The 24841-nt window shown below is 47.4% G+C and overlaps 2 protein-coding genes across 5 annotated transcripts; one reads left to right on the top strand and one right to left on the bottom strand.

The window, feature by feature from the left end:
- The first annotated feature begins 1611 nt into the window (after window positions 1-1611).
- LOC307208539 (uncharacterized protein) lies at window positions 1612-9981 on the top strand. Of its 3 annotated transcripts, none has more exons than XM_079963212.1 (4): window positions 1612-1868; window positions 4595-5356; window positions 5495-5621; window positions 7158-9981. In XM_079963212.1, exons 2-4 carry the CDS (start codon window positions 4637-4639, stop codon window positions 8063-8065), a joined length of 1755 nt encoding a protein of 584 aa, XP_079819338.1. In that variant the 5' UTR covers window positions 1612-1868; window positions 4595-4636; the 3' UTR covers window positions 8066-9981. The 3 variants fall into 3 exon arrangements, with proteins under 3 accessions (XP_079819338.1, XP_079819339.1, XP_079819340.1); XM_079963213.1 differs by lacking the exon at window positions 1612-1868 and adding an exon at window positions 1875-2014; XM_079963214.1 differs by lacking the exon at window positions 1612-1868 and adding an exon at window positions 2054-2484.
- Window positions 9982-12672: 2691 nt separating this feature from the next.
- LOC307208590 (zinc finger protein with KRAB and SCAN domains 5-like) lies at window positions 12673-23603 on the bottom strand. Of its 2 annotated transcripts, none has more exons than XM_079963356.1 (4): window positions 23262-23603; window positions 20318-21196; window positions 16181-16313; window positions 12673-15435 (listed from the first exon to the last, which is right to left on the bottom strand). In XM_079963356.1, the coding sequence occupies exons 2-4, from the start codon at window positions 21026-21028 to the stop codon at window positions 14621-14623; spliced, it is 1659 nt and encodes a 552-aa protein (XP_079819482.1). In that variant the 5' UTR covers window positions 21029-21196; window positions 23262-23603; the 3' UTR covers window positions 12673-14620. The 2 variants fall into 2 exon arrangements, with proteins under 2 accessions (XP_079819482.1, XP_079819483.1); XM_079963357.1 differs by having other exon boundaries at window positions 16187-16313.
- Between the last annotated feature and the right edge of the window lie 1238 nt (window positions 23604-24841).

Below are 24841 nucleotides of genomic sequence, written 5' to 3'. Positions count from 1 at the left end.
CCCAGATTACGAGACTACTGCTCTTAACCACTACACCACACTGGCTAACGAAGTTACCAGGCAGCTCCAACTCTAGGGGCCCAGGCCGCCCCACCCCCCATATTGAGGGGGCCTGGTGCAACGTCAACACATGAAGCTGCATTGGCCTGCAGAGCATCTCCTGATGCTTCAGGGACCGGCAGGGCCTTGCAGAAGGGTGGACTGGGCTGTTACGGCAAAATCTGGGTGCGAGGCTGCTCTGCCACCCAGCTCGTCGGACTATAAGTCCGCGGGTCCCTGCGGAGGAAAATGAGCTCAGCCGGAGACAGGAGCAAGCTGCAGAAGATCCAAGTTTATTGCGCAACAGGTTCAAGGCGAGATTGAACAGTGAGAAAGGGGTGACATGAGTTTTTGAAACTCCCTCCATGTCCCAGAATACAGTGCAAAACACGTCATGAATACATTAAAGAGAGGTTTGGTTACACAGATTACATCATGAATATATTAAAGGGAGGTTGGGTTACACAGATTAACATATGGAGGAGGGAGGGGGGAATATGCAGAGCTGAAGATATGCACAGATAAACACTTCCTGAGTACCGGTGATGAGAAGACAATGGTCCAAATATGTATAGTCTGCCACCTGGCATTGCCTGGAGGAAAGGCTTGGCAGAGTGATTTGACAGGATTAGGGTCTTGACATCTTGCTTGAGGGATTATGGAGGACAGGGGAGGTGTGATGGAGTCCTAGAGAAATTGAGCAAATTGGCACGTTGATTTTCTATGAATTTTATCGATTTTAGTCCCTTTTGACATTGACAATTGGAAATAAATTGATATATTGTAGCGAAGAAGAAGGTGAAGAAGACATGCCCCCCCTTCCGTATCAGGGCGAAATGTGACATTATGCACTGTGTGCCACCCCCTTTCCCCCAACCTTGGGGGCAACCCAGAGCCACTGGAAGTTAGCAACCACAATTTGAACCCTGCAGGCTTGAGGGTCGATGCTGCTTTGGTAGGCAGGTCTTGTTAAACTGTTTCCCTGCGTTCTATGGCAGCTCCAGGCAGGCTTTGCAAAAGAGGCTGAGCAGGAACTTGACAGCTGGGAGGCCGGGTTCTATCCTAGGAAGTTCAGGGAAGGAGTTGAGTGTCAGGCATTTATTTACATGCCCTGGAGTTGCCAAAATGGCAGGCGGGAGTCTAATAAAATTCTTATATCACTCGTAAGAATTAAGCTGCAGCGCTGCATTTGTGCAGGCTTGAACACTTGAGTGCAGAAACATTCCAAGCAAACACATACACAGAGATATCCAGGTTTCTAGTCCATAAGGCTGAGAGGGTTGGCTTGAAAGTAGGTTAATGAAATCTCCAGAGCCAGCTGACCTGAGCTCTGATCTTAAATTTTCAGTCACTCAGATCACATGTAAAGAGCAGCAATAAGATGGTGTGTGATGTGTATTCTAAACCTGTGCATGCTTACTCAGAAGTAAGCCCCAACCGTTAAGTTTGATACAACCCATTCCCACGTGATTTTTCCCTATCAGACTTATGGCTGCATGAATTGTTAACTATTTGCCTGATCTGTCACAATTCAAGCAAGCAGCTTCTACTCTTTCTTCTTCTTTTTAAAAGGTGGCAGCCAAGGTTGCCAACTGATAGAAAGGAAAGCATCTGGTCCCTGCTCTGGTGCCTTGAACCACAACATCTGCTTCTGAAAGCAGCCTCTGTAGCACGGCGCGTGAAGAGTTACGCTGATAGAGATCCGCAGGCCTGATGCCTAGATCGGCCAGGCCATTTGAGAAGCTGATGAAGCCACTTCCTGTCCCCACCTTGCCCTTTCCTTGGGGGAAACGGGGGGGGGGGTTGCTGCTCTCAGCTTGCAGGGAGAGGTGAGCTAAAGGGGAATTTAGGAGGGAGGGGCCATTTGCAGAAAAGTTGGAAGAAACTGATAGAAAATCCCAGGAGACCGAGGGCGTCAGTGGCTGCAAAAAGGACATAGGAAGCGCCTTTGTACCAAGTTAGACCAACAAGTCTGGTAACTGCTTTCCAGGATTTGGGGAGAGGGGGGTAGGTAGGAAAATCTCTCCTGGATTGGGGAGGGGAATGCAAAAGTATGGAAGAGGAAGTGTTGGATCCTGTAGTCAAAATCAGCCCTCTCATTTCTGAGATAAGTTTCAATATACTGTTGCATACTGTTGTTTAATGCATAGAGCACTCTTCATGCTTTTTAAACTGCTGCATGGCATGCGGAGGGGAATTCAACAGGTGCGACCTTCTTAATTGCCTCTCTAAGCGTGGGAAGCTCTGCCTGTTGAATTTCTTCCTGTCTGGAAATGTTGACTACATGGGGCGCTTTTCTGTTGTTGCTGTTGTTGTTTTTCAATTGGCAAACTCCTTGGCAGATCACAGCCGACTGCCGTTCAGACAAGGGCATCTTTGAGTAAATGCAGAGTGGCAGAAGAGACTTGTGGCAGCCTCTGAAAGCTAACAACAGTGTACCCACAGGTAAAATGCAAAAAGTACTGCCTGTGACAATTGAAAAGTTTTAAGTATATGCAATGAAAGATGAAATGACACACTTAAATCTTCACAACAACTGTAATTGTTGATAATGCAGTTGTCGTAAGTATTGTTATTACCGTATTTTTCGCCCTATAGGATGCACTTTTCCCCCTCCCAAAATGAAGGGGAAATGTGTGTGCGTCCTATGGGGCGAATGCAGGCTTTCGCTGAAGCTTGGAGAGCAAGAGGGGTCGGTGCGCACCGACCCCTCTTGCTCTCCAGGCTTCAGGAAGCTATCAGCAAGCCTGGGGAGCCGACAGGAGTTCCCGCAGGGCTGTCTAGGCCACTGTTCCCTGACCTGGTTTGGATTCCCCGACCTAGTTTGGGGGGGGGGGAAATAAAAGAAAAAAAAATTCCTTTATTTCCCCCCCAAAAAACTAGGTGCGTCCTATGGGCCGGTGCGTCCTATGGGACGAAAAATACGGTAACTTTGGAGGTGGAGACAGAAAACCACTGGGTTGTTGCTAGCTAAGCCTACAAGTTCACTATATATTTAAAGTCGTATCGTCCCACTTTAAACAGTCATGGCTTCCACCAAAGAATCCTGGGAATTGTAGTATAACTGCAAAGTGTTATACGTAGAGCTGCCTCTGAAGAGGGTTTGGAAACTTCAGTTGGTGCAGAATTGAGCGGCCAGGTTGCTCACCAGAATCAGTTAGTTTCCGGGCCCAATTCAAAGGGCTGGTTTTGACCTATAAAGCCTTAAATGGCTCAGGACCACAACACCTCAAGGACTGCCTCTTCCCATATGGACCTACCTGGACCCTGACGCCTTCATTATACACTTTTAGGTGCCAGGCAAAAACATTTCTTTTTAACCAGGGCTTTGGTTGACCTGATCAACATCCTATACCCTTTTAAAATGTGACTTTTTTGGTGGGGGGGTATTATTGGGTTATTTTTATTTTTATTTTATATACTGTGATCTTTTTTGTGACCTGCCTTGATACCTCCGGGTGTAGGGTAGTATATAAATTCAATAAATAAATAATAGTTTCTTAAGAGTGCTGAGAGCGGTTAGGAAAGTCCCCTTTCCAGAGTGCTTTAACAATCAATCCATCATCCCAGGGAGCTCTGTAAATTGGAATTCTGTGAACGGAATAGGGGCCTCCTAAGGACGCAGGTGGCGCTGTGGGTTAAAGCCTCAGCGCCTAGGGCTTGCCGATCGAAAGGTCGGCGGTTCAAATCCCTGCGGCGGGGTGCGCTCCCGCTGCTCGGTCCCAGCGCCTGCCAACCTAGCAGTTCGAAAGCACCTCCGGGTGCAAGTAGATAAATAGGGACCGCTTACCAGCGGGAAGGTAAACGGCGTTTCCGTGTGCGGCTCTGGCTCGCCAGAGCAGCGATGTCACGCTGGCCACGTGACCCGGAAGTGTCTCCGGACAGCGCTGGCCCCTGGCCTCTTAAGTGAGATGGGCGCACAACCCCAGAGTCTGTCAAGACTGGCCCGTACGGGCAGGGGTACCTTTACCTTTACCTTTTTAAGATCTCAGCACTATGAAAGAACTGCATTTCCCAAGATTCTTTGCAGGAAGCCATGGCTATTTAAAATGACATGATACTGCTTTAAATGTATAGTATAGATGTGGACTTAAGTTATATTCAGAGTAAAGGTAAAAGGACCCCTGACCATTAGGTCCAGTCGTGGACAATTGGCCGAGGGAGCCGGCGTACAGCTTCCGGGTCATGTGACCAGCAGGACAAAGCTGCTTCTGGCGAACCAGAGCAGTGCATGGAAACGCCGCTTATCTTCCTGCCGGAGCAATACCTATTTATCTACTTATACTTTGACGTGCTTTCGAACTGCTAGGTTGGCAGGAGCAGAGACTGAGCAACAGGAGCTCACCCCGTCGCGGGGATTCAAACTGCCGACCTTCTGATCAGCAAGTCCTAGACTCTGTGGTTTAACCCACAGCGCCACCCGCGTCCCTTACTATATTCGGAGTAGGCCCTTTGAAATGAATAAACCTAAGTTTGTCCTTTTGGGTAATGTCAATGGGTCTACTCTTGAGTAGCACTAACACCACTGACAGACTTGCGTTCTTTTTGTGTCCAGATCCTTGGTCTAATCTGTCGGTGCTTTACCTCGCTGAAGGAAATGGCCGAAGGGGAGAGGATAGCCAATCTGAAAACAGAGGAACAGGATCCGGCAGGCCCCAGGTTATGGGATGGCATGGAGGAAGGCACAAGCAAAGGCCCACCAGTTAAAAATTTGGTCAGCGGAGCCAAGTTGGTTTTGACGGAGGAAGCGTCACAGCGGGTTAAGCAGGAACCGAGCGAGGGTGTGCTCCAGCAATGCTGGGAAGGCCAATGGCAGGCCTTCCTGAAGGCTGTGCGGTCCCCTTGCTTGGGAGGGATCAACCTGCAGGTGCCCCGGCCTGCACCGAGGGAAGACATCAATGAATGTCAGGTCACTTCTGAGGGAGTGGCCAAAGCTGGCCAGCAGCCCCGAGGAGAAAGCGGCGATGAGATCCTGGACTCCTCCAGAGAACAGGTCAAAGTAGAGGTTCTGGACAAGGATCCTGTGGACTTGGAGGTGCGACGCCGGCATTTCAGGCAGTTCCGCTATGAGAAAGCCAAGGGCCCCCGAGAAGTCTTGAGCCGACTCCGGGAGCTTTGTCGCCGATGGCTGAAGCCAGAGAGACACACCAAGGAGCAGATCCTGGAGCTGGTGGTTCTGGAGCAGTTCCTGGCCGTCCTGCCCCAGGGAATACAGGGCCAAGTCAGGGAGCAGGACCCAGAGACCTGCACCCAGGTGGTGGCCCTCGTGGAGGATTTCCTGACGAGGCAGGAAGATGCCAGGAGTTGGGATCAGCAGGTAAGGTCTGTACACTGCCAACAGCATATTGAGAGCACCATGTTGGCTACCCCGGCTTAGATGTTTTATGTACAATCTAGCGGTAGTCGCGTTTTGTTAAATAAAAGTGGATCAACGGGACTCCCGTGGCTGTTTCAGGTGCTGAGGCTTTCTGGAGAAACGGCTGCGAATTCCTATGAGGCAAGCCAGGTTCCTCCAGACTTTTGGAAAGGGCAACTCTGCAGAGCGGCTGGTCAGGGAAAGGACAAAACTGCAGACTTGACAGGTAAGGAATCTCCGCGCATGGAATATACCGTATTTTTCGCTCTATAAGACGCACCAGACCACAAAACGCACCTAGTTTTTGGAGGAGGAAAACAAGGGGGGAAAATATTCTGAATCTCAGAAGCCAGAACAGCAAGAGGGATCGCTGCGCAGTGAAAGCAGCAATCCCTCTTGCTGTTCTGGCTTCTGGGATAGCTGCGCAGCCTGCATTCGCTCCATAAGACGTACACACATTTCCCCTTACTTTTTAGGAGGGAAAAAGTGAGTCTTATAGAGCAAAAAATACGGTACTTGATGCTTTTCAACCCCTGGGAAATTTCCCCCTTCAGGAATTTCCTCGTCTCCCTTGTTTCTTAAGCCCAGCTCCTGCTGAGGTAGTCTGCCTGCATCAGTTCAGACCATGTGCCAGACAAAATAAAAAAAGAGGAAATGGCTTCCTTTTTAAAAAATTGTTTTCATTTATTTACAATATTTTTTTATTTATTAGATTCCATTTCTGAATCTGTTCCCCCAAAAATATGTACGCAATGTTACAGTAAAAGTATTAACCTAAAACAATTCCATACATAAAAACAATATTTAAGACTACCGGGGTGGGGAGAGGGGAGTACCCCAAAACTTAAACGTAGGTAAAGGTAAAGGTAAAGGTACCCCTGCCCGTACGGGCCAGTCTTGACAAACTCTGGGGTTGTGCGCCCATCTCACTTAAGAGGCCAGGGGCCAGCGCTGTCCGGAGACACTTCCGGGTCACGTGGCCAGCGTGACATCGCTGCTCTGGCGAGCCAGAGCCGCACACGGAAACGCCGTTTACCTTCCCGCTGGTAAGCGGTCCCTATTTATCTACTTGCACCCGGAGGTGCTTTCGAACTGCTAGGTTGGCAGGCGCTGGGACCGAGCAGCGGGAGCGCACCCCGCCGCAGGGATTCGAACCGCCGACCTTTCGATCGGCAAGCCCTAGGCGCTAAGGCTTTAACCCACAGCGCCACCTGCGTCCCATGAAACTTAAACGTAACATACCTCATAATTTAATTACTACTTCTATTGTGTTCATAAGTCACTTTAAGTCATTTTTATGAATAAAACAATTAGTAAATATTCATAATAATAATAATAATAATAATAATAATAAATGATATATTCACAATAGCTTTATTGTATGATCCAGCAGTATACAACTATTTTTTTATAAATAAAAAATAAACAGGGAGTTATATTACATGACTAATTAGAGACATAATGGGTATCAATGCTGTCCAGTAAACAACAGTGTAATATATTAAGACAATACCTACTTATGTTCTAAACATTATTCTTTGAAAACATTATATTTAGAACATTCCTTTGTGGTAATGTCTTAATTTTTTTTACTGTGATCAATGATTTCCCCCCATCTTGTCACAAAACTATCACGCCTCTGTTCCCTTCCCTGCCCCACACCCTTTTTACTCTAATCTAATGAGTCAGTTTAGCTATTGTAGCTGTGTAAAAATGGACACAATATGAGAATTGCTCATTTGACCATTGTTTACTGCTGCAGGTGACAGGCAAGTGCATGAGAAGGAGGCGGTTGGCCTTCAAAAGGAACGTTCTGAGCAAGTGGAACCAAACGATGCAACCTTGAGAAGAGAAAAAGGTTTCAAGATGTACAGGAAGGGAATAACATTTGGGAGTCAGCAGGAAGCAGAAAGAGAACCAAAGAGAACTGTTTCCTGTCTGGAGGATAACGAGGATGGGGAAGAAAACAGAGTCCAGCCTCATGACAGGCAAACAACCTGTGTGGATCCCAAGAGAAGCTACAGGCCCACTCTTAACCATCAGAGAATCCCCACCGGAGAGAAACCCTATAAATGCTCTTTCTGTGGGAATAGCTTCACTCGGACGTGGGACCTCCTGGTACACACGAGGATCCACACCGGAGAGGCCCCATATAAGTGCTCCTACTGTGGGAAAAGCTTCAGCCGCGGTTCACTCTTCAGGGAACACGTGAGAACCCACACGGGTGAGAGGCCCTACAAGTGTTCGCACTGCGGGAAGAGCTTCAACCGGAAACGCTACCTTATCACTCACGAGAGAATCCACACGGGGGAGAACCCGCCTCTGTGCCTTTATTGTGGGAAAAGCTTCTCTCAGAGGGCCAGCCTCATTGCCCACGAGCGGAGCCACACGGGGGAAATCCCGTACAAATGCAGTCACTGCGACAAAAGTTTCTCCCAGAAGTCCAAGCTCGTCATACATGAGAGAACCCACACGGGAGAGACTCCCTTCAAGTGCCCTGAGTGTGGGAAAAGCTTCAGCCAAAAGGGAAACCTTAGGACACACATGAGAATCCACACCGGAGAGAAGCCTTTCAAATGCCTGCTTTGCATGAAAAGCTTCTCTCAGAGGGCCAAACTCCTTGTACACGAAAAAATGCATTCCGAAGCATTTGGTACAACAGAGAATTGAGGTTAAGACAAATTTGTGGGAGGATAAACTGCATGGCTTTGAATGCCAGTGGTTGGGGAATGATTTTGAGGAGCTTGCTTTGTCCTGCTTTTGGGCTTCTCATTGGGGCATCTGCTTGGCCATTGTGAGGAACAAGATTCTCACGAAGATGGGCCTTTGTTCTGATCCTGCAGGATTCTTCTTGAGTCTTTTTTGAGCTGGGAAACAAGAAACTTCCCCCATGTAAATCTCACCTCCTCCTCCTGGGTGGCGATAAGTAGAGCACAGGCAACTCTGGGTGTTTGCTGAAGTACAGCTCCCATCATCCCTGGCGATTGGCTGTCCTGGGTGTTGCTGATGGGAGCTGGCATCCCAACAACCCGTGGAAGCTCCTCACCCAATCTCCTTGATCCCCAGCCCCTGATCTGTTGAACCAAACTGGACTTGTTGGGAGTATATTGTTCTCCAGGCTTGGTTTGGTCAGAATCGAGTGTACACTTCCAGAGTTGACACTGGCTGCCCCAAAGCATCCTGGGAACTGTCATTTTAGGACGTTGACAGATTCCATGAACCCCCTCACAGAACTACCATGCCCATAGTTTTCTGCCAAGAGGGACTGAGTGTTTAAAATACTCAGGGGATTGTAGGTCTGCGAATGGGAGGGAGTACCCACACTACACAGTGCGAAATTTTGCAGCAGGTGCCACATATTCACTCATTTTTTGCTTCCAGCCTGGCTTGTTTCTGGATTCAGAGCAGGGCTGAGAGTGACGCATGTCTAATTTGGCCACTTATGGGTATAGTAGTGTGGTATGGCTTGTGGGTGTGAGGGGCTGGTAGTCCTCCAGACAATATTTGGACTTCCAGGGCTGGCTCGCCCGGGGTATTCTGCCGCTGAGGCAAAACAGCGGCGCTGCTGCACCCTCGACGAGTCCTGCCCCACACACCTGCTGAGGGTGACACCTCCCTGTGTCCCCCACAGATGACACTGCCAACGCCAATGCTGCTATTCCCCCCCCCCCCACAAGACAAAGGGAAGAAAATGGAGACTGAAAAGGCTGCAGCGGAGGGGGCACAATGGAGCAGGCCGCAACAGTGGCAGATCAGGAGAATGGTTCACTCCTCGTGGGCCTGAGCCTCCTATCCTGAGGCAACTGCCTCCCTCAGACTCATGGATGGGGCAGCCCTCCCATCTGCCCCTAGGCAGCATAACCTGCAGTTAGGCATTATGGAAACTAGAAGCTACAGCTGGAGGGCTGCAGATTCCCCGTCCCTGGCTTAAAGATACTTCCGTACAACAGGCATAACAAACACTGCTTTTCCCCAGTCCAGACACCTCAAACTAATAGCTTTTATTTCCATTAACCTGACCACTGGTATAGTGTAAGTCAAGGATGGGGAACCCCTGGCGCCCCAGATGTTGCTGGACTCCAGCTCCCATCCTCCTTGATCATTGGCCGTGGTGGCTGCAGGGGCTGATGGGAGTTGGAGTCCCAGCACCATCTGGGGGGCCAAAAGGTTCCACAGACCCTGATCTAAAGTGATTTGAGCTCTGGAAATGTCAAAGTAAAGCTTCTGCTTCTTAGCGTTCTGCCTCAGTTTTCCACCCACGAGATCCAAGGAAGCTGAACGCAGAAAGATTCGGGGCATGTAAACGAAAGTACTTGGTCACACACCACTGGCAAGGGCCGTGTTACCTCATAAATTGGCACTCGGGTGGTGCAAAACGAAGAGTTTAAAGCAAAGTTGTTCAACGAATCACATTCATCAAATAAATGTGAATAGAAAAAGAAATATTCTAAAGGGAGGAAAGACAATCTTTGTTCTGAGATTATTCATATATATGAGGCATTTCAGGAATGCCTCTCGAAAGATGGCGCTTGCCGTCTTCAATTTTTATATGCATGCATTGAGCATAATAAAAGCATTTATCTAAACTGGCCTTACTATTAGCTCAGCATTTCTTTTAAGCTTCCAGTCCTATAGACTTTTCTCCCCATTGCTGGCTTCTGCCTCTTAGGGAAAACACAACGCTCCACCACCCAATGTTGTAATGTCATGTGATTGACACCTGCCAAAAATCCTTTGCACAGCTCTTCCCAACATCCAGTTGGGTTCTGGGCAGAGGGGCAGAGCTGGGCGATGGAGCTTTGCAAAACCCATTTAGGTCATTCCCAGCTACCGACCCTTTTGCCTGCTCCATGGTAGACATCCGCTATAGGACAGCTGGGTGCGGCTCCAAAGACCCGGCAGGCTAAACAAGGAAACCTGGGCGGCTGGATTAGACCTGATGTCCAGATGTTCCCCAACCCATGGTTGCTGGATGCGTCCAAAATAATGCTCCACACACAGAGTAGCAGAGGGGAAAATGCTGTATTTTTATTATGAAAACAAACCCCTTACCAATAGGATCAATGACAATTGTTAAAGCTCCCTGCCGGAGGTTACGTTTCCCAGTACGTTTCCGAGCACAATTCAAAGTGTTGGTGCTGACCTTTAAAGCCCTAAACAACCTCGGTCCTGTATACCTGAAGGAGCATCTCCACTCCCATAATTCAGCCCGGTCACTGAGGTCCAGCACCGAGGGCCTTTTGGCGGTTCCCTCATTGCGAGAAGTGAGGTTACAGGGAACCAAAGGGCCTTCTCAATAGTGGCACCCACCCTGTGGAACACCCTCCCTTCAGATGTGAAGGAAATAAGCAGCTATCTTATCTTTAAAAGACATCTGAAGGCAGCCCTGTTTAGGGAAGTTTTTAATATTTAATGCTGTACTGTTTTAACACTTGATTGGAAGCCACCCTGAGTGGCTGGGGAAACTCAGCCAGATGGGCGGGGTATAAATAAATTAATAATAATAATAATTTTGTGATTTGTGGCATGAATGAAGCACTGGTCAGATCTACCTTGGGGCTGTGAGCTGCCCACAGAGGGATAAAATGTATAAAGCCCTTCTGGAGCACACCTTGCCATGGTTTTTATTCCAAGAGCAAAGACGCAGGTAACTCTGGAAACTCGCAAGCAAGGCTTCCAGGTGGAAGCTCTCCCTTGTCTGGCTGCAACTGGGCAAAGGTGGCTTCCTAGACCTCTCCACCTGCTGCTCTGAACACTCTTTCAACACACCCCGACCCACCTTGCTCCACACCCTCCTTGAGTCCACCCTCCTAGATCAAGGGAAGTAATAGTGCCACTGTATTCTGCTCTGGTCAGACCTCACCTGGAGTACTGTGTCCAGTTCTGGGCACCACAGTTCAAGAAGGACACTGACAAACTGGAACGTGTCCAGAGGAGGGCAACCAAAATGGTCAAAGGCCTGGAAAAAATGCCTTATGAGGAACGGCTAAGGGAGCTGGGCATGTTTAGCCTGGAGAAGAGGAGGTTAAGGGGTGATATGATAGCCATGTTCAAATATATAAAAGGATGTCACATAGAGGAGGGAGAAAGGTTGTTTTCTGCTGCTCCAGAGAAGCGGACACGGAGCAATGGATCCAAACTACAAGAAAGAAGATTCCACCTAAACATTAGGAAGAACTTCCTGACAGTAAGAGCTGTTCGACAGTGGAATTTGCTGCCAAGGAGTGTGGTGGAGTCTCCTTCTTTGGAGGTCTTTAAGCAGAGGCTTGACAACCATATGTCAGGAGTGCTCTGATGGTGTTTCCTGCTTGGCAGGGGGTTGGACTCGATGGCCCTTGTGGTCTCTTCCAACTCTATGATTCTATGATTCTATGAGTGTTTATGCCTGGCTGGAATGTGTCCTCGAACTCGGACGATGTTGCTTGCTACCCTGGAAGGAGGCTAGAGTGGGTGTAAGTCTTAAAATCACAGAATTGTAGAGTTGGAAGGGACTCTGAGGATCATCGAGTCCAACCTCCTGCGATGCAGGAATATGCAGCTGTTTCTGACGGGGATTGAACCTGCAACCTTGGCATTATCAGCACCTCGCTCTAACCAGCTGTAGAAACTAGCCTAGTCCTCCCTACTTTTGCCTCTGGCCCCACTCACCCCTGGCACGTTACTTCCTGATAAATTTGCTCAGAAGGGAATTCAGCCCTTTGGCCGGAGAAAATCCCCGCCCTCTTGGGCTACAGCATCAACCAATCAGCAGAGGTACACTGTCTTGGAATATGGGTGCTCCACTTTTGTGAAGCTTTTGTCTGCTTTGGACTCTTTCTGCCAATCAATTCCTTTGCATGGTCCTGGAATCTAGGGCAGGGGTCAGCAAACCTTTTCAGCAGGGAGCCGGTCCACTGTCCTTCAGACCTTGTGGAGGGCCAGACTATATTTTGGAAAAAAATTATATATGAATGAATTCCTACGCCCCACAAATAACCCAGAGATGTATTTTAAATAAAAGCACACATTCTACTCATGTAAAAACACCAGGCAGGCCACACAAATAACCCAGACATGCATTTTAAATAAAAGGACACATTCTACTCATATAAAAACATGCTGATTCCCGGACCGTCCGCGGGCCGGATTTAGAAGGCGATTGGGCCACATCCAGCCCCCGGGCCTTAGTTTGCCTACGCATGGGGCTTAGAAAGGGAATACTAGAAAACTGCAACGTGGAGCTTGCCCAGATATTGATTCCATAAAAACAGTTATGTTAATCCACCAATGCAAGAAAAACAAAGAGGCAAACAAATTTTATTGCAATGTGAGCAAACTTTTGAGAGTTAAGCTTCATAACACCGAGGTTTTTTTCCTTTCTTTGTTGTGCCCTTTCCCAATTAAGTAAAACGTTGCTCATTTTAAAGCATCTTCCTGGGATTTTATCATTCCCTCCCCCACGTAACAGTGTCCCATTTTGCTTTTTTGGTGCCCATTCCCTCCTTGCAGCCATTGGCTGAGCCGCTGTGAGGTCACAGAGGGGAACTGACCAGCTACAGAACGTTGGCAATAATCAAACTTCTGTTGAGATGATGAACAGAATGTCAGTTGGGCTGTAAGAAAATTCTAGGGAACAGGAATGGTGTGAAGCTCTGGGGGGGAAGTGAGTTTTGGAGGCTGGGAAGTCAAAGCATAGAGGCCAGTCTAATCTGTTCAGTGTGTCAGTCTTCTCCAACCAGACACCTTCCAGATGTTTTGGACTACAGCTGGGGCTGATGAGAGATAGGCAGCATCAAGCTGGTGAATGCTGTGGCGCATTAAGCGCATGGAACCCTCTCATGATCTGCATAGATTGCTTTTGTAATTATTTGGTACGTATAACTACAATCCGAAAACACTGGATTCTAGAAGGCGGTTCTTTAAAAAAAACAAAACCATTTCCCACTAACCTTTTGAAGCTGTGCTCTGGCTTTTAATTTTTTTATCAAAAATGAAAATCAAAAAACAAATGATCTGCACTGGTCGCACCATGGGGGCAACCTAGAGAATAATTGTGTGGGGTGCCTAAAGATTCCAAGGGTGCCCTCGACTACATTAACGCCTTGCAGAAAACATAGCAACTAGCTTGCAGAAGAATACGATGGTACCTTGGTTCCTGAAGGGCTTTGCTCCTGAACAAATCGGCTCCCAAACACCGCAAACCTGGTTTGCGAATGTTTTTCGGAAGCCGAACATCCAATGTAGCTTCCGCTTGAATGAAGGAAGCTCCTGCAGCCAATTGGAAACTGTGCCTTGGTTTTTGAACGGTTTCAGTAGTCGAACGGACTCCCGGAATGGATTAAGTTCAAGAACCAAGGTACCACTGTATCCCCTACCCAGAGCCTTCTGATACTGAATCAAGACCCTCAGGGCCATAGACTAGGACTGTCAACTTTTGAAGCAGCCTCTTGGTGTGTCTTTAAGACATGCTGTTCTGCAGCAAAGTCCACAGGACCACCAAGTTTAACTGGAGGGCATCTGCCCACCTCCACCCACATAAACCCTGGTCAGACCTGGGCTCCTCTAGGCAACCTGTTTCTTCAGCATTCATTCCGACTTGCTTACACGGAGGTCAGACTATGTCTGGCCTTTACTGAGCAATGGTTCTGCAGAGGAATGCCCTACCTGGAGAGGCCGGGAATCGAACCTGAGACCTGCATGTGAAAGCAGATGCTCTACCTCTGAGTTTCGGTCTATTAAAGACTAAGTGAGATCCCAGTCCCTCTAAATGAGAGCTGCTTCAACAAAGGACGCTGCCTCATTCTGTGGCAGACCACTGGTCCATCGAACTTAGCACTGTTGACGCTAATTGGAGATGTCAGAAATTGAACCCGCCCTCTACCACTGAGATGCAGCCCTCCCATATAGCCCAGAACACTTTTCATAGGATTGTAGAGTCAGAAGGGACCACATGGCTCATCTAGTCCAACCCCTGGCAATGCAGGAACCCTTTGCCCAGCAAGGAGCTCGAACCTACAACCTTGAGATTAAGAGTCTCACGCCACACAACCTGCCATTTCATGAGTTGCGAGTGATAGTTCTGTCCCAGCGTCATTCAGTCACAGCATTTACAGAACTTCTTCTCAATCCTACGCGTCCGCAGCCTGTTTCTATCACAGCTGGGAATTCTAAGGGTTTCCTCCTTCCTTTCCTTTTCCCCGAACAAAGAATGTTTTTGAGCTCTGCACGGAGCTTCCCACCCAACTCCTAAGCTTCTACAGGGCTCCCCTCTTGCCCAGATTCGCTGAGGTTTAGGAAAATCAGATACCCCAAGGTGGCTTTCCCTACGCTGTTGATTTTTATGTGGCTCTTCCTGTGCGAGGTGAGGCCTGCCCTCTGGCTGAAGCGCTTCCCGCACTCGGCGCACTTGTAGGGCTTCTCCCCCGTGTGGATCCTCACGTGGGTCATAAGGTTACCCTTCTGGCTGAATGTTTTCCCGCAGTCCGAGCACTTGTACGGGTTCTCCCCCGAGTGGATTCTCTTGTGAGCAATGAGGTTCCACTTCCGGTTGAAGCTCCTCCCGCAGTCTGAGCATTTGTAGGGGGTCTCCCCTCGGTGGATTCTCCGGTGCCCCGCCAGGTACCGCTTTTGGTTGAAACTCTTCCCACACTCAGAGCATTTATATCGCCTGTCCCCCGCATGGCTCCTCTCGTGTGGGACGAGGAGGCCTGGGCTCGGAGGAAAGGCCGAGGACTTGAACGGTTTCTCATCCCCGGTCACCGCTTCCCGCTTAAGGATGCCTTGGCTCGGCCGGAAGTTTCCATTGGTGTCGCTGTGGGGTTTCGCCTCCACACAATCCTGGGCTTTGGGTTCCTTCCCACAGAAGCCACCTTCCCAACAGGCTACAGCTCCACCTGTTCTACTTTCGGGGTCCTGCTTGCCTGCCAGCGCCTTCTGACCCAACAACACAGTTCCCTCCTCATAATTCTGGAAGACCAAGCCGATTCTCATGGATGCATCATGCGGCTCCACCTGGCCGGAGCCTTCCTGGTGATGAAGATTATCTCCCACCTGCTTGTCGGCTGCGGAGATAAGAAGAGCTTATTATACAGAGGCAAAATGCTCAGGACTGCAATACCTCAAGGACCACCTCTTCCCATATGAACCGTCCTGGAGCCTGTGATCATCAGTTGAGGCCCTTATTCGTGTGCCTCCTCCACGAGAGGTCCGGAGGGTGGCAACATAAGAAGGGGCCTTTTCTGTGGTGCCTCCCTGTTTGTGGTGTACTCTCCCTAGGGAGGTTCACCTGGTGCCTTCATTATGCATATTTAGGCACCAGGTAAAAACGTTCCTCTTCAGCCAGGCCTTTGCCTGATTGACATCTGATGCCCTTTTAAATGTGTTATGGGAGCGGGGATTACATACCTACATACCTACATAATTTTATTACGGTCAAAGACCAGCTCAAAAAGCACAACTGGGACAGCTTTCACAAGAATAAAAAAACACATTTAAAACATTGTACAACAACAGCTTAAAGATTAAAATCTGAGATAAACGCAGGGATTATTGGCTTGTTTTTGTTGTTATTTTTATTATGTAACTTTTATATATATCGTAATTTTACGTTGTGAACCACCCTGAGATCTACAGATGAAGGGATGTCTACTACTACTACTAATAATAATAATAATAATACACTTTTTTTGCCACTGGCACCACCCACCCCTGGCATGCGGGTCTCAGGAGGTTGCCCAGGAAAGAGTTCAACCCCCCAGGCTGGAAAAGTTTTCCCACCCCCTGATCAAACAGACCCTCCATGTTCACCATTACTGAGTTGGTTTTCCTCCTTGCTCTGATCCTGCTTGGCTATTCTGCAGAGCTGCCTGTTCCAAGTGTCGGACAGGATCTGGTCCACTTCGGAGGAATTCACAGCCACCTCAGCAAAAGGTGCTGGCAGCTGAAAGAGAGCAGGGAGGCGGGTAGACAGACATTAAGAACATACATAAAAACCTCAGAACGCAGCTAGATACCAGGTCAGTGGCCCATCTAAGCCCAGCATCCTGTTCTCACAGCGGCTCACTGTGGGAAACCAGCAAGCAGGATTCGAACACAAGAGCCCTCTGCCTCTCCTCCTTACAACCGGTGGTATATGAATAATAATGAAGTGATATTTAGAATTGTCACACCGTTGCTCCTTCAGCTGCACTGGTGTTTGCGGACACAGTTGAGGCCACATTTGGGAAAGCAACTATTTTACGTCTGGCGCCTTCACCACCACAGCCATTATTTGCCTGACCACCCCCCCTCCCTGGTGGCCATCAGGCTGTTAATGAATGAGATGGGGAACTAGATGTTGATGCTAACTCACATTTTGCCTGTTACGTGTGAGTGTTACTATAATACAGTGGTACCTCGGGTTACATACGCTTCAGGTTACAGATGCTTCAGGTTACAGACTCTGCTAACCCAGAAATAGTACCTCGGGTTAAGAACTTTGCTTCAGGATGAGAACAGAAATTGTGCTCTGGCGGCGCGGCAGCAGCAGGAGGCCCCATTAGCTAAAGTGGTGCTTCAGGTTAAGAACAGTTTCAGGTTAAGAATGGACCTCCAGAACGAATTAAGTACTTAACCCGAGGTACCACTGTAGTAATAATGGCAATACTAGAAGAGGGCCTTTTCTGTGGTGGCTCCCCGCTTGTGGAATTCTCTCCCCAGGGAGGCTTGCCTGGTGCCTTCCTTACATATCTTTAGGTGGCAGCAGGGGTGCCAACTTGAATAAAATATTGGTAGGGGGTGCCAGGTAAGCCCTGCTCCGCATAATCAATCGCAAGACATGGCGCGCACACATGATTTGAATGGCAATGCCCATCAACTTTGGGGGGGGGCGGACCCCTGAAATATTTTACGGGGGGGCCAAAAAGACCTTGGCTCCTAGAGGTTGGCTTCTATGGGCACCAGACAAAAACATTTATCTCTCACCAAGCCTTTGGCTTTTAGCTATCTATGGCCTTTATGCATGGTATTGCTTAAAATGCTGTAAGCTGCTTTGAGTTTCTACAGCAAAAAAGCAACTGATCAGGGGCGGGGGTTTTATAATGGGATAGAGGCAATTTATTCAGAGCAAAAGGCAAAACTGATAGTCAACAATGTGGTGAGAGAAGAGTTTAGAATTGAAAAAGGAACACGACAAGGTTGCCCTATATCCCCTTTGTTATTTATATCGGTCCTAGAAGTGCTCTTGAATATGATCAGAGGAGACCGGTGGGTGGAAGGTATCCAGGTCGGAGAGAAACAATACAAACTGAAAGCATTTGCAGATGACCTAGTTTTGACCCTACAGGAGCCAGAGCCTAGTACTAAAAGGGTATTACAACTGATTTATGAGTTTGGTCGAGTGGCGGGATTTAAATAAGCAAAAAACTAAGGTTTTGGAAAAAAAATTGACTTCTTCAGAATCAGAAAGGTTTCAGAAAGAGACAGAATTAAATGTGGTTTAAAAAGTGAGATACCTAGGGGTAAATATAACAGCGAAGAACAGGAACTTATTTAAAGACAATTATGAAAAATTAAAAGGGATTTAGATGCTTGGTCAAGACTGAAACTTTCTTTGACAGGACGTATTGCTGCAATTAAGATGAATGTATTGCCAAAAATGTTATTTTTGTTTCAAACTTTGCAGATTGTGGACAAAATGGAGTGTTTTGGGAGGTGGCAGAGAGATATTTCAAGATTTGTCTGGCAGGGCAAAAAGCCCAGAATTAAGTTTAAGATATTAACTGACGCTAAAGAAAGAGGGGGATTTGCCCTGCCAGACCTAAAGTTGTATTATGAATCAGCAGCTTTCTGCTGGTTGAAAGACTGGCTACTTCTTGAGAACACTGATGTTTTAGATTTGGAAGGATTCAACAATGCATTTGGGTGGCATGCATATCTGTGGTATGACAAGGCTAAAATACATAAGAATTTCAAGAACCATGTTGTCAGAAAAGCAGTATTTAATGTCTGGTTGAAATATAAAGACTTATTGGAAAACAAGACCCCAAGGTGGTTATCACCAATGGAGGCTAAGCCCTTGAAAAAACTCAATATGGAGGCCAAATGGCCGAAATATTGGGAAATAATAGAAAAAGATGGAGATAACTGGAGGTTGCAGAGTATGGAGAAAATAAAAGATAAAGTGCGACATTGGCTACATTATGCTCAGATTAAAGAAGTTTTTAAGTTGGATAAAAAGGTAGGATTCCAGGTGGAAAAATCAAAGTTAGAAACAGAACTGTTAGAACCCAGCTCTAAGATACTTTCAAGAATGTATAATTTGCTGTTAAAATGGAATACACAGGATGAAACGGTCAAATCAGCCAGGATAAAATGGGCACAGGACATAGGGTACAACATCATGTTTGCTGACTGGGAAAAGTTATGGACCACAGGTTTGAGATTTACGGCATGTAATGCCTTGAAAGAAAATATTATGAAAATGATATACAGGTGGTACATGACCCCAGTCAAGCTTGCAAAGATATACCATGTGTCTGATAATAAATGTTGGAAGTGTAAAGAAGCTGAAGGAACATTCTTTCACCTCTGGTGGACTTGCCCTAGAGTGAAGGCTTTCTGGGAAATGATTTATAATGAACTGAAAAAGGTATTTAAGTATACCTTCCTTAAGAAACCAGAGGCCTTTCTCTTGGGCATTGTTGGTCAGAGTGTGCAAAAGAAGGATCGAACCTTTTTTATGTACGCTACAACAGCAGCAAGGATACTCATCGCTAAAAGCTGGAAAACTCAAGAATTACCCACACTGGAAGAATGGCAGATGCAACTGATAGACTATATGGAACTGGCGGAGATGACGGGCAGAATCCGAGACCTGGGAGAAGAACTGGTGGAGGAAGACTGGAAGAAATTCAAGGACTATCTACAAAAATATTGTAAATTGTATGATTGTTAAGAAAGATGTAAGATTAGCAAAAACATGGCTTCAACAAACTAGTTATAAAGAATATAAATTTAAATCTAATTGGAAGATGAAAAGATAAATTTTGGACAAGTAATATTTTATAATTAAGTTTCGATAAGAGTATGTTAAATCTTAAAATTTGAGATATTAATATTGAAAAATTATATTATATGAATTAAATTAAGTTAATAATTTGCTGGTAAAATTTATGAGTTTAGAAAGCAGGAACAAGGGTTGTGAGGAAGTCCAAAGATGAATATGAAATGTGGAATTTGGGAAAAGATTGTGTTATTACCTATGTATTTTATTGTTAAACTAAAATTTAATAAATATTATATATATATATATATATATATAAAAAGCAACTGATCAATTTAATAAATAATAAGATAAATCAAAATCAAGATCTGCCAAAAAAGCTGGAAAACATCTTCACGTATGCGACAACAGCCACGAGAGTTCTAATAGCACAAGGATGGAAGACTGAAGAAACCCCCAACTAAAGAATCATGGCAAGAAAAATTTATGGACTATGCAGAACTGGCAAAATTGACATATAAGCTACGGGACAAGGATAACTGTGACTTTAAAGATGAATGGGAACCTTTCACAAAGTATTCAAAGACGCAACAAAGCGAAGTGGACTCCTTGGCTGGCTTTGATTAAACATTCACAAACTTTTCTATTGATGATAATCAGCTAAAAAGTTTGAGGATCTATACAACTGTGTAACATGCAGAAAACAGCATTCTTAGAGAAACCAAAGACTGGAACAGAGGGAAGCCGGGGGGTGGGGGCGGGTGGGCTTTGTGTGGGAGGGTGGGGGGAGGGAAAAAATAAGGATGATATGTTTCTGGATAATATGTTTTGTTTTAATTTTGAATAAAAAAGTTTTAAAAAACAAAACAAAAAGAACAAAATCAAGCAACACACAAAGTGGGTCGCCTCCAAACCCAACCCACACTCCTCCTTTCGATTTGCCCGCCATCGAGGCCTCTCACCTGCTGCCTGCATCTCTTGCCGTTTTGCTGCCCCATCAGGAAGCCTTCTGCCAGGGCCACGGCCTGGGCACAGCTCTCCGGCTCGCTCTCCCGGACCCAGCTCTGCATCTCCAGGGGCAAGATGATCAGGAACTGCTCCAGGATCAGCAGCTCCAGGATCTGCTCCTTAGTGTGCCTCTCCGGTTTCAGCCACTGGCAGCACAGCTCCCGGAGCCTTTGGCAAACCTCGCGGGGCCCTTTGGCCTCCTGGTAGCAGAAGTGGCGGAAGCGCTGGCGCCGTGTCTCCGGACACAGGGCCCCCTCGCTCGCGGCCTCCTCCTTCACCTTCACGAAGGAGTCCAGGCTTCGGTAGACCTCCTGGGCTTCCCCACCGAGGCCCGGCACAGCCTGGGTCACCCATCCACCCTTTGGCCACTGCGCGGCATTGGTGACCCCTTGGAATGAGGCCTGGATCTCCTTGGCCTCCTCCTCAGAGACGGGACGAGGCTGCGATCTGGAGTCTGGGGCCTGCACGCTCTGCAAGAACTGCTGCCACTGGGTCTCCCAGTGTTGCTGCTGCAGCCCCTCCTCTGGCTCCCGCTTAATCTGTGGTGGGAGATCCTTGCTCACTAAGGTCCCGATGCTCCCCACATGGACCACTTGTGGGACTCTCTTTCCTTCCCCCCGCATCCCCTGCCACAATTTGGAGCCGGCCGTGTCCTGCTCCTCCATTTTCAGAGGTTAGCTGCGTCCCCCTGCTTCTCTTTCAAACTATTCCAGTCTCCCGCTTCCAACGCGGGACAGCCTCCGATGTCTTAACCCTCTAGAGTTAAGGGGCTTCTCTTGGAGTCACAATCAAGGGTCTCCCGTCCGGTTCTCAGGTAGGAATATGGGCTTGTCCTAAACAGGGAGACAAAGGCAGGGGGTGTGAGAGAAAGGGAGAATAAGAATGGTAAATAGTAAGCCCCAAGGGGCAGTGAGAGCTGCAGAGCAAAAGAACATAAGAAGTGGATTTGTAAAGACTTTGTTTTTCTGGCTAAAGTGTTTGTAAAAGCTGAAAATCAAAAATTAAAATTAAAAAAAGAAGAAGGGTCCTGCTCTGGTTTACAACGCATTAAAACACCAAATAAACCAATCCAGAGCAGGCATAGGCAAACTCCGGCCCTCCAGATGTTTGGGACTACAATTCCCATCATCCCTGACCGCTGATCCTGTTAGCTGGGGGTGATGGGAACTGTAGTCCCAAACATCTGGAGGGCTGGAGTTTGCCTATGCCTGATCCAGAGTAAAACAAATTCAAGCTTCAAGGAAAGTATTTCAGATCCTTCTCTAAATGACATTCTGTTCTGCCCATATTTATTTACCAACTTAATTTATAGATCTGCCTCATAGCAGTTGTTCCCCAGGAAGCCAGGGTTTGTTGTGATTAGAGCAGTGTTTCCCAAACTTAGGTTTCCAGCTGCTTTCGAACTACACTTCCCATCATCCCTGACCACTGGGTCTTGCCAGTTAGGGATGATGGGAGTTGTAGTCCAAAAACAGCTGGAGACCAAAATTTGGGAGACGCTGGGTTAGAGAGAAAAGGACCTGGGAGATCAGTGTTCAAATCCCCACTCAGTCATGAAGCTCACTGGGTGACCTTGGAGTCAGTCACAGCCTCTTTATCTACCTAGTTGGGAGGATCAACTGAGGGTGTGTGTGTGAACCATGTACTCCTTGGATAAAAAGGCGGGATATAAATGCAATAAACAAGATCTTCTCCTTAAGAAAGATGGGGGGGGGGCAGCCAGATGGAGATGTCAGTCGTCAGCCTGGCACCCAGAGATCTCCACATGGTCATGACTGGACCTACGCCAGTAGCAAACTGCGGGCTAATTTCTAACACTGCTCACAACGCCTGCAGGTTTCAGGCAAGACCCTCTCCTCCATGAATTTGTCTAATCATCTGTTGAAGCCCTCCAAGTGTCACTGTCTCCTAGACCCCAGCTCCCTATCCCACTGGTTTTCAAGGGGGGCAAAATCTCACCTTTGCAAGTTTCCACCATCAAAAAAAGTAAGATCATGGCCACCGGGCCCATCATCTCCTGGCAAATAGAAGTGGAAGAAATGGAGGCAGTGAGAGATTTTACTTTCTTGGGTTCCATTTTCACTGCAGATGGTGACAGCGGCCACGAAATTAAAAGACACCTGCTTCTTGGGAGAAAAGCAGTGACAAACCTAGACAGCATCTTAAAAGCAGAGACATCACCTTGCCAACAAACGTCCGTATAGTTAAAGCTATGGCTTTCCCAGTAGTGATGTATGGAAGTGAGAGCTGGACCATAAAGAAGGCTGATCACCGAAGAATTGATGCTTTTGAATTATGGTGCTGGAGGAGACTCTTGAGAGTCCCATGGACTGCAAGAAGATCAAACCTATCCATTCTGAAGGAAATCAGCCCTGAGTGCTCACTGGAAGGACAGATCCTGAAGCTGAGGCTCCAATACTTTGGCCACCTCATGAGAAGAGAAGACTCCCTGGAAAAGACCCTGATGTTGGGAAAGATGGAGGGCACAAGGAGAAGGGGACGACAGAGGACAAGATGGTGGGACAGTGTTCTCAAAGCTACCAGCATGAGTTTGACCAAACTGCAGGAGGCAGTGGAAGACAGGAGTGCCTGGCGTGCTCTGGTCCAGGGGGTCACGAAGAGTCGGACACTACTAAACAACAACAACCCTTACTAGCAAGAAGCCACAGATTTGGAGGTCAGACCCAAGCGAGATTGAAGTGTCAAGGTTTTGTGTTCCTCTCCTGCCCGCCCCCCCCCCCATTGTTGTATCTCTCAGCAGGCTGTTCTCCTCTCTCCCCCTCTCCCTTTGCAAAAGCGGTTTCGCCCCTTTGCAGCAGCTGCTGCTGTTCCTTTTTGTCCCCCTGGAAATTATTTCTCAGCTTTCAATGTCCACCGCCCCCCACTTTTTGCACTCACCTCTCCTTGGCTGGCCTAGCAATGCTCTCTGCACTGTGCATGGCCCATGAATAAGGGCACTTCTGATCCAGACTCACTCTCAGCAGCCTGAGAAATATATACTTATATTTTATTTCATTTTTTTTAAAAAAAGCCAGTTTCCCACCAGGGCTCTTTTAGAAAGTGGGGTTGGGGGGGGGGGAAGGAAGTGGCTTCACAATTCCTGATACTTCCCTTCTGACACTGCCAGGCGTTGCTAGGAATCGCGGTTGCACTCGGTAGATTTAACCTTTTCCAAACAGGCCTGGGCTGCTTTTCTGTGAGCTTTCTCGGGCAAGAACAGGGCTGGGGGATCCTGCGGGTCGTCAGATGTTTCCCGGACTACATCTCCCAGAATTCCTGGCGATTAGGCCATTCCTGCTGGAGGCTGATGGGAGTTGTAGTTCATTAACACCTGGAGGGTCACTGGAAAGAGCTGTTCTCGGACTTCTATCCCTCCCTGCATCTGTATCGGATTCGAAATGGTTTTTGGAGCTGAAAGCGTTTTTTTACATATACATTTTTAATCATTGTAATGGCTTGGAAATAAAATTGTGCCATTGTTTTTATTGCTGATGCCAAACTGCGGGAGGCTGTGGAAGACAGGAGTGCCTGGCGTGCTCTGGTCCATGGGGTCACAAAGAGTCGGACACGACTAAACATCTAAACAACAACAACAACAACAACAACATTATTATTTACAGTGGTACCTCGGGTTAAGAACTTAATTCGTTCCGGAGGTCCATTCTTAGGGCCTCCCGCTGCTGCGCTCCTGCAGCACGATTTCTGTTCTCATCCTGAAACAAAGTTCTTGACCCGAGGTACTATTTATGGGTTAGCGGAGTCTGTAACCTGAAGCGTATGTAACCCAAGGTACCACTGTATTATTATTTAGTTTTCCCAACTTCATTTGGATGAATTTAAACCTGCTGCCACCCTGCAAAAGGAGTGTGTCCAAACTCCTGAGAAGTCTATTCTGACAGAGCTACAATTCTCAGGGTTTCCTGTGAAGAGATATTGTTACACCACTCTGAGAGTTGTAGTTCTGTGATGGGACTAGGACATCTCCTGACAATTCCCAGCACCCTTAACAGCTCCCAGGATTATTTTGGGGGGAAGATATGGCTGTTCCAAGTGACATCACAGTGCTTTAAACGTATAGTGTGAATGTGGCCTGTATCTTCTCTGCTACCCAGCATCTTAAATCATGACTCGTCATCAACTTTGCCTTCCCAAAATAATAATAATAATAATAATAATAATAATAATAATAATTTATTATTATTTATACCCCGGCCATCTGGCTGGGTTTCCCCAGTCACTCTGGGTGGCTTCCAACTGAATATTAAAAACAATACAGCATCAGACATAAAAAACTTCCCTAAAGAGGGCTGCCTTCAGTTTTCTTTTGAAAGTAAAATAGTTGTTTATTGCCTTGACATCTGCTGGGAAGGCGTTCCACAGGGCAGGTGCCACTACCGAGAAGGCCCTCTGTCTGGTTCCCTGTAACCTTACTTCTCTCAATGAGGGAACCGCCAGAAGGCCCTCGGCGCTGGATCTCA

This window comes from Podarcis cretensis (assembly GCF_951804945.1).
Source record: "Podarcis cretensis genome assembly, chromosome: 2".
NCBI lineage: Eukaryota > Metazoa > Chordata > Lepidosauria > Squamata > Lacertidae > Podarcis > Podarcis cretensis.
Note: the sequence above shows the minus strand (reverse complement) of the source record. Positions and strands in the feature narration are given on the sequence as shown.

Bases quoted from the DNA above. Each gene is read 5' to 3' on its own strand.
- LOC307208590 (XM_079963356.1), bottom strand. From the start codon at position 21,028: ATGGAGGAGCAGGACACGGCCGGCTCCAAATTGTGGCAGGGGATGCGG. The intron at 16,314-20,317 runs GTGAGAGGCCTC...GCTCTCTTTCAG, and splicing joins GCAAGAGATGCAGGCAGCAG to CTGCCAGCACCTTTTGCTGA. The intron at 15,436-16,180 runs GTGAACATGGAG...TTATCTCCGCAG, and splicing joins GGAAAACCAACTCAGTAATG to CCGACAAGCAGGTGGGAGAT.
- LOC307208539 (XM_079963212.1), top strand. From the start codon at position 4,637: ATGGCCGAAGGGGAGAGGATAGCCAATCTGAAAACAGAGGAACAGGAT. The intron at 5,357-5,494 runs GTAAGGTCTGTA...TGGCTGTTTCAG, and splicing joins CCAGGAGTTGGGATCAGCAG to GTGCTGAGGCTTTCTGGAGA. The intron at 5,622-7,157 runs GTAAGGAATCTC...TTACTGCTGCAG, and splicing joins CAAAACTGCAGACTTGACAG to GTGACAGGCAAGTGCATGAG.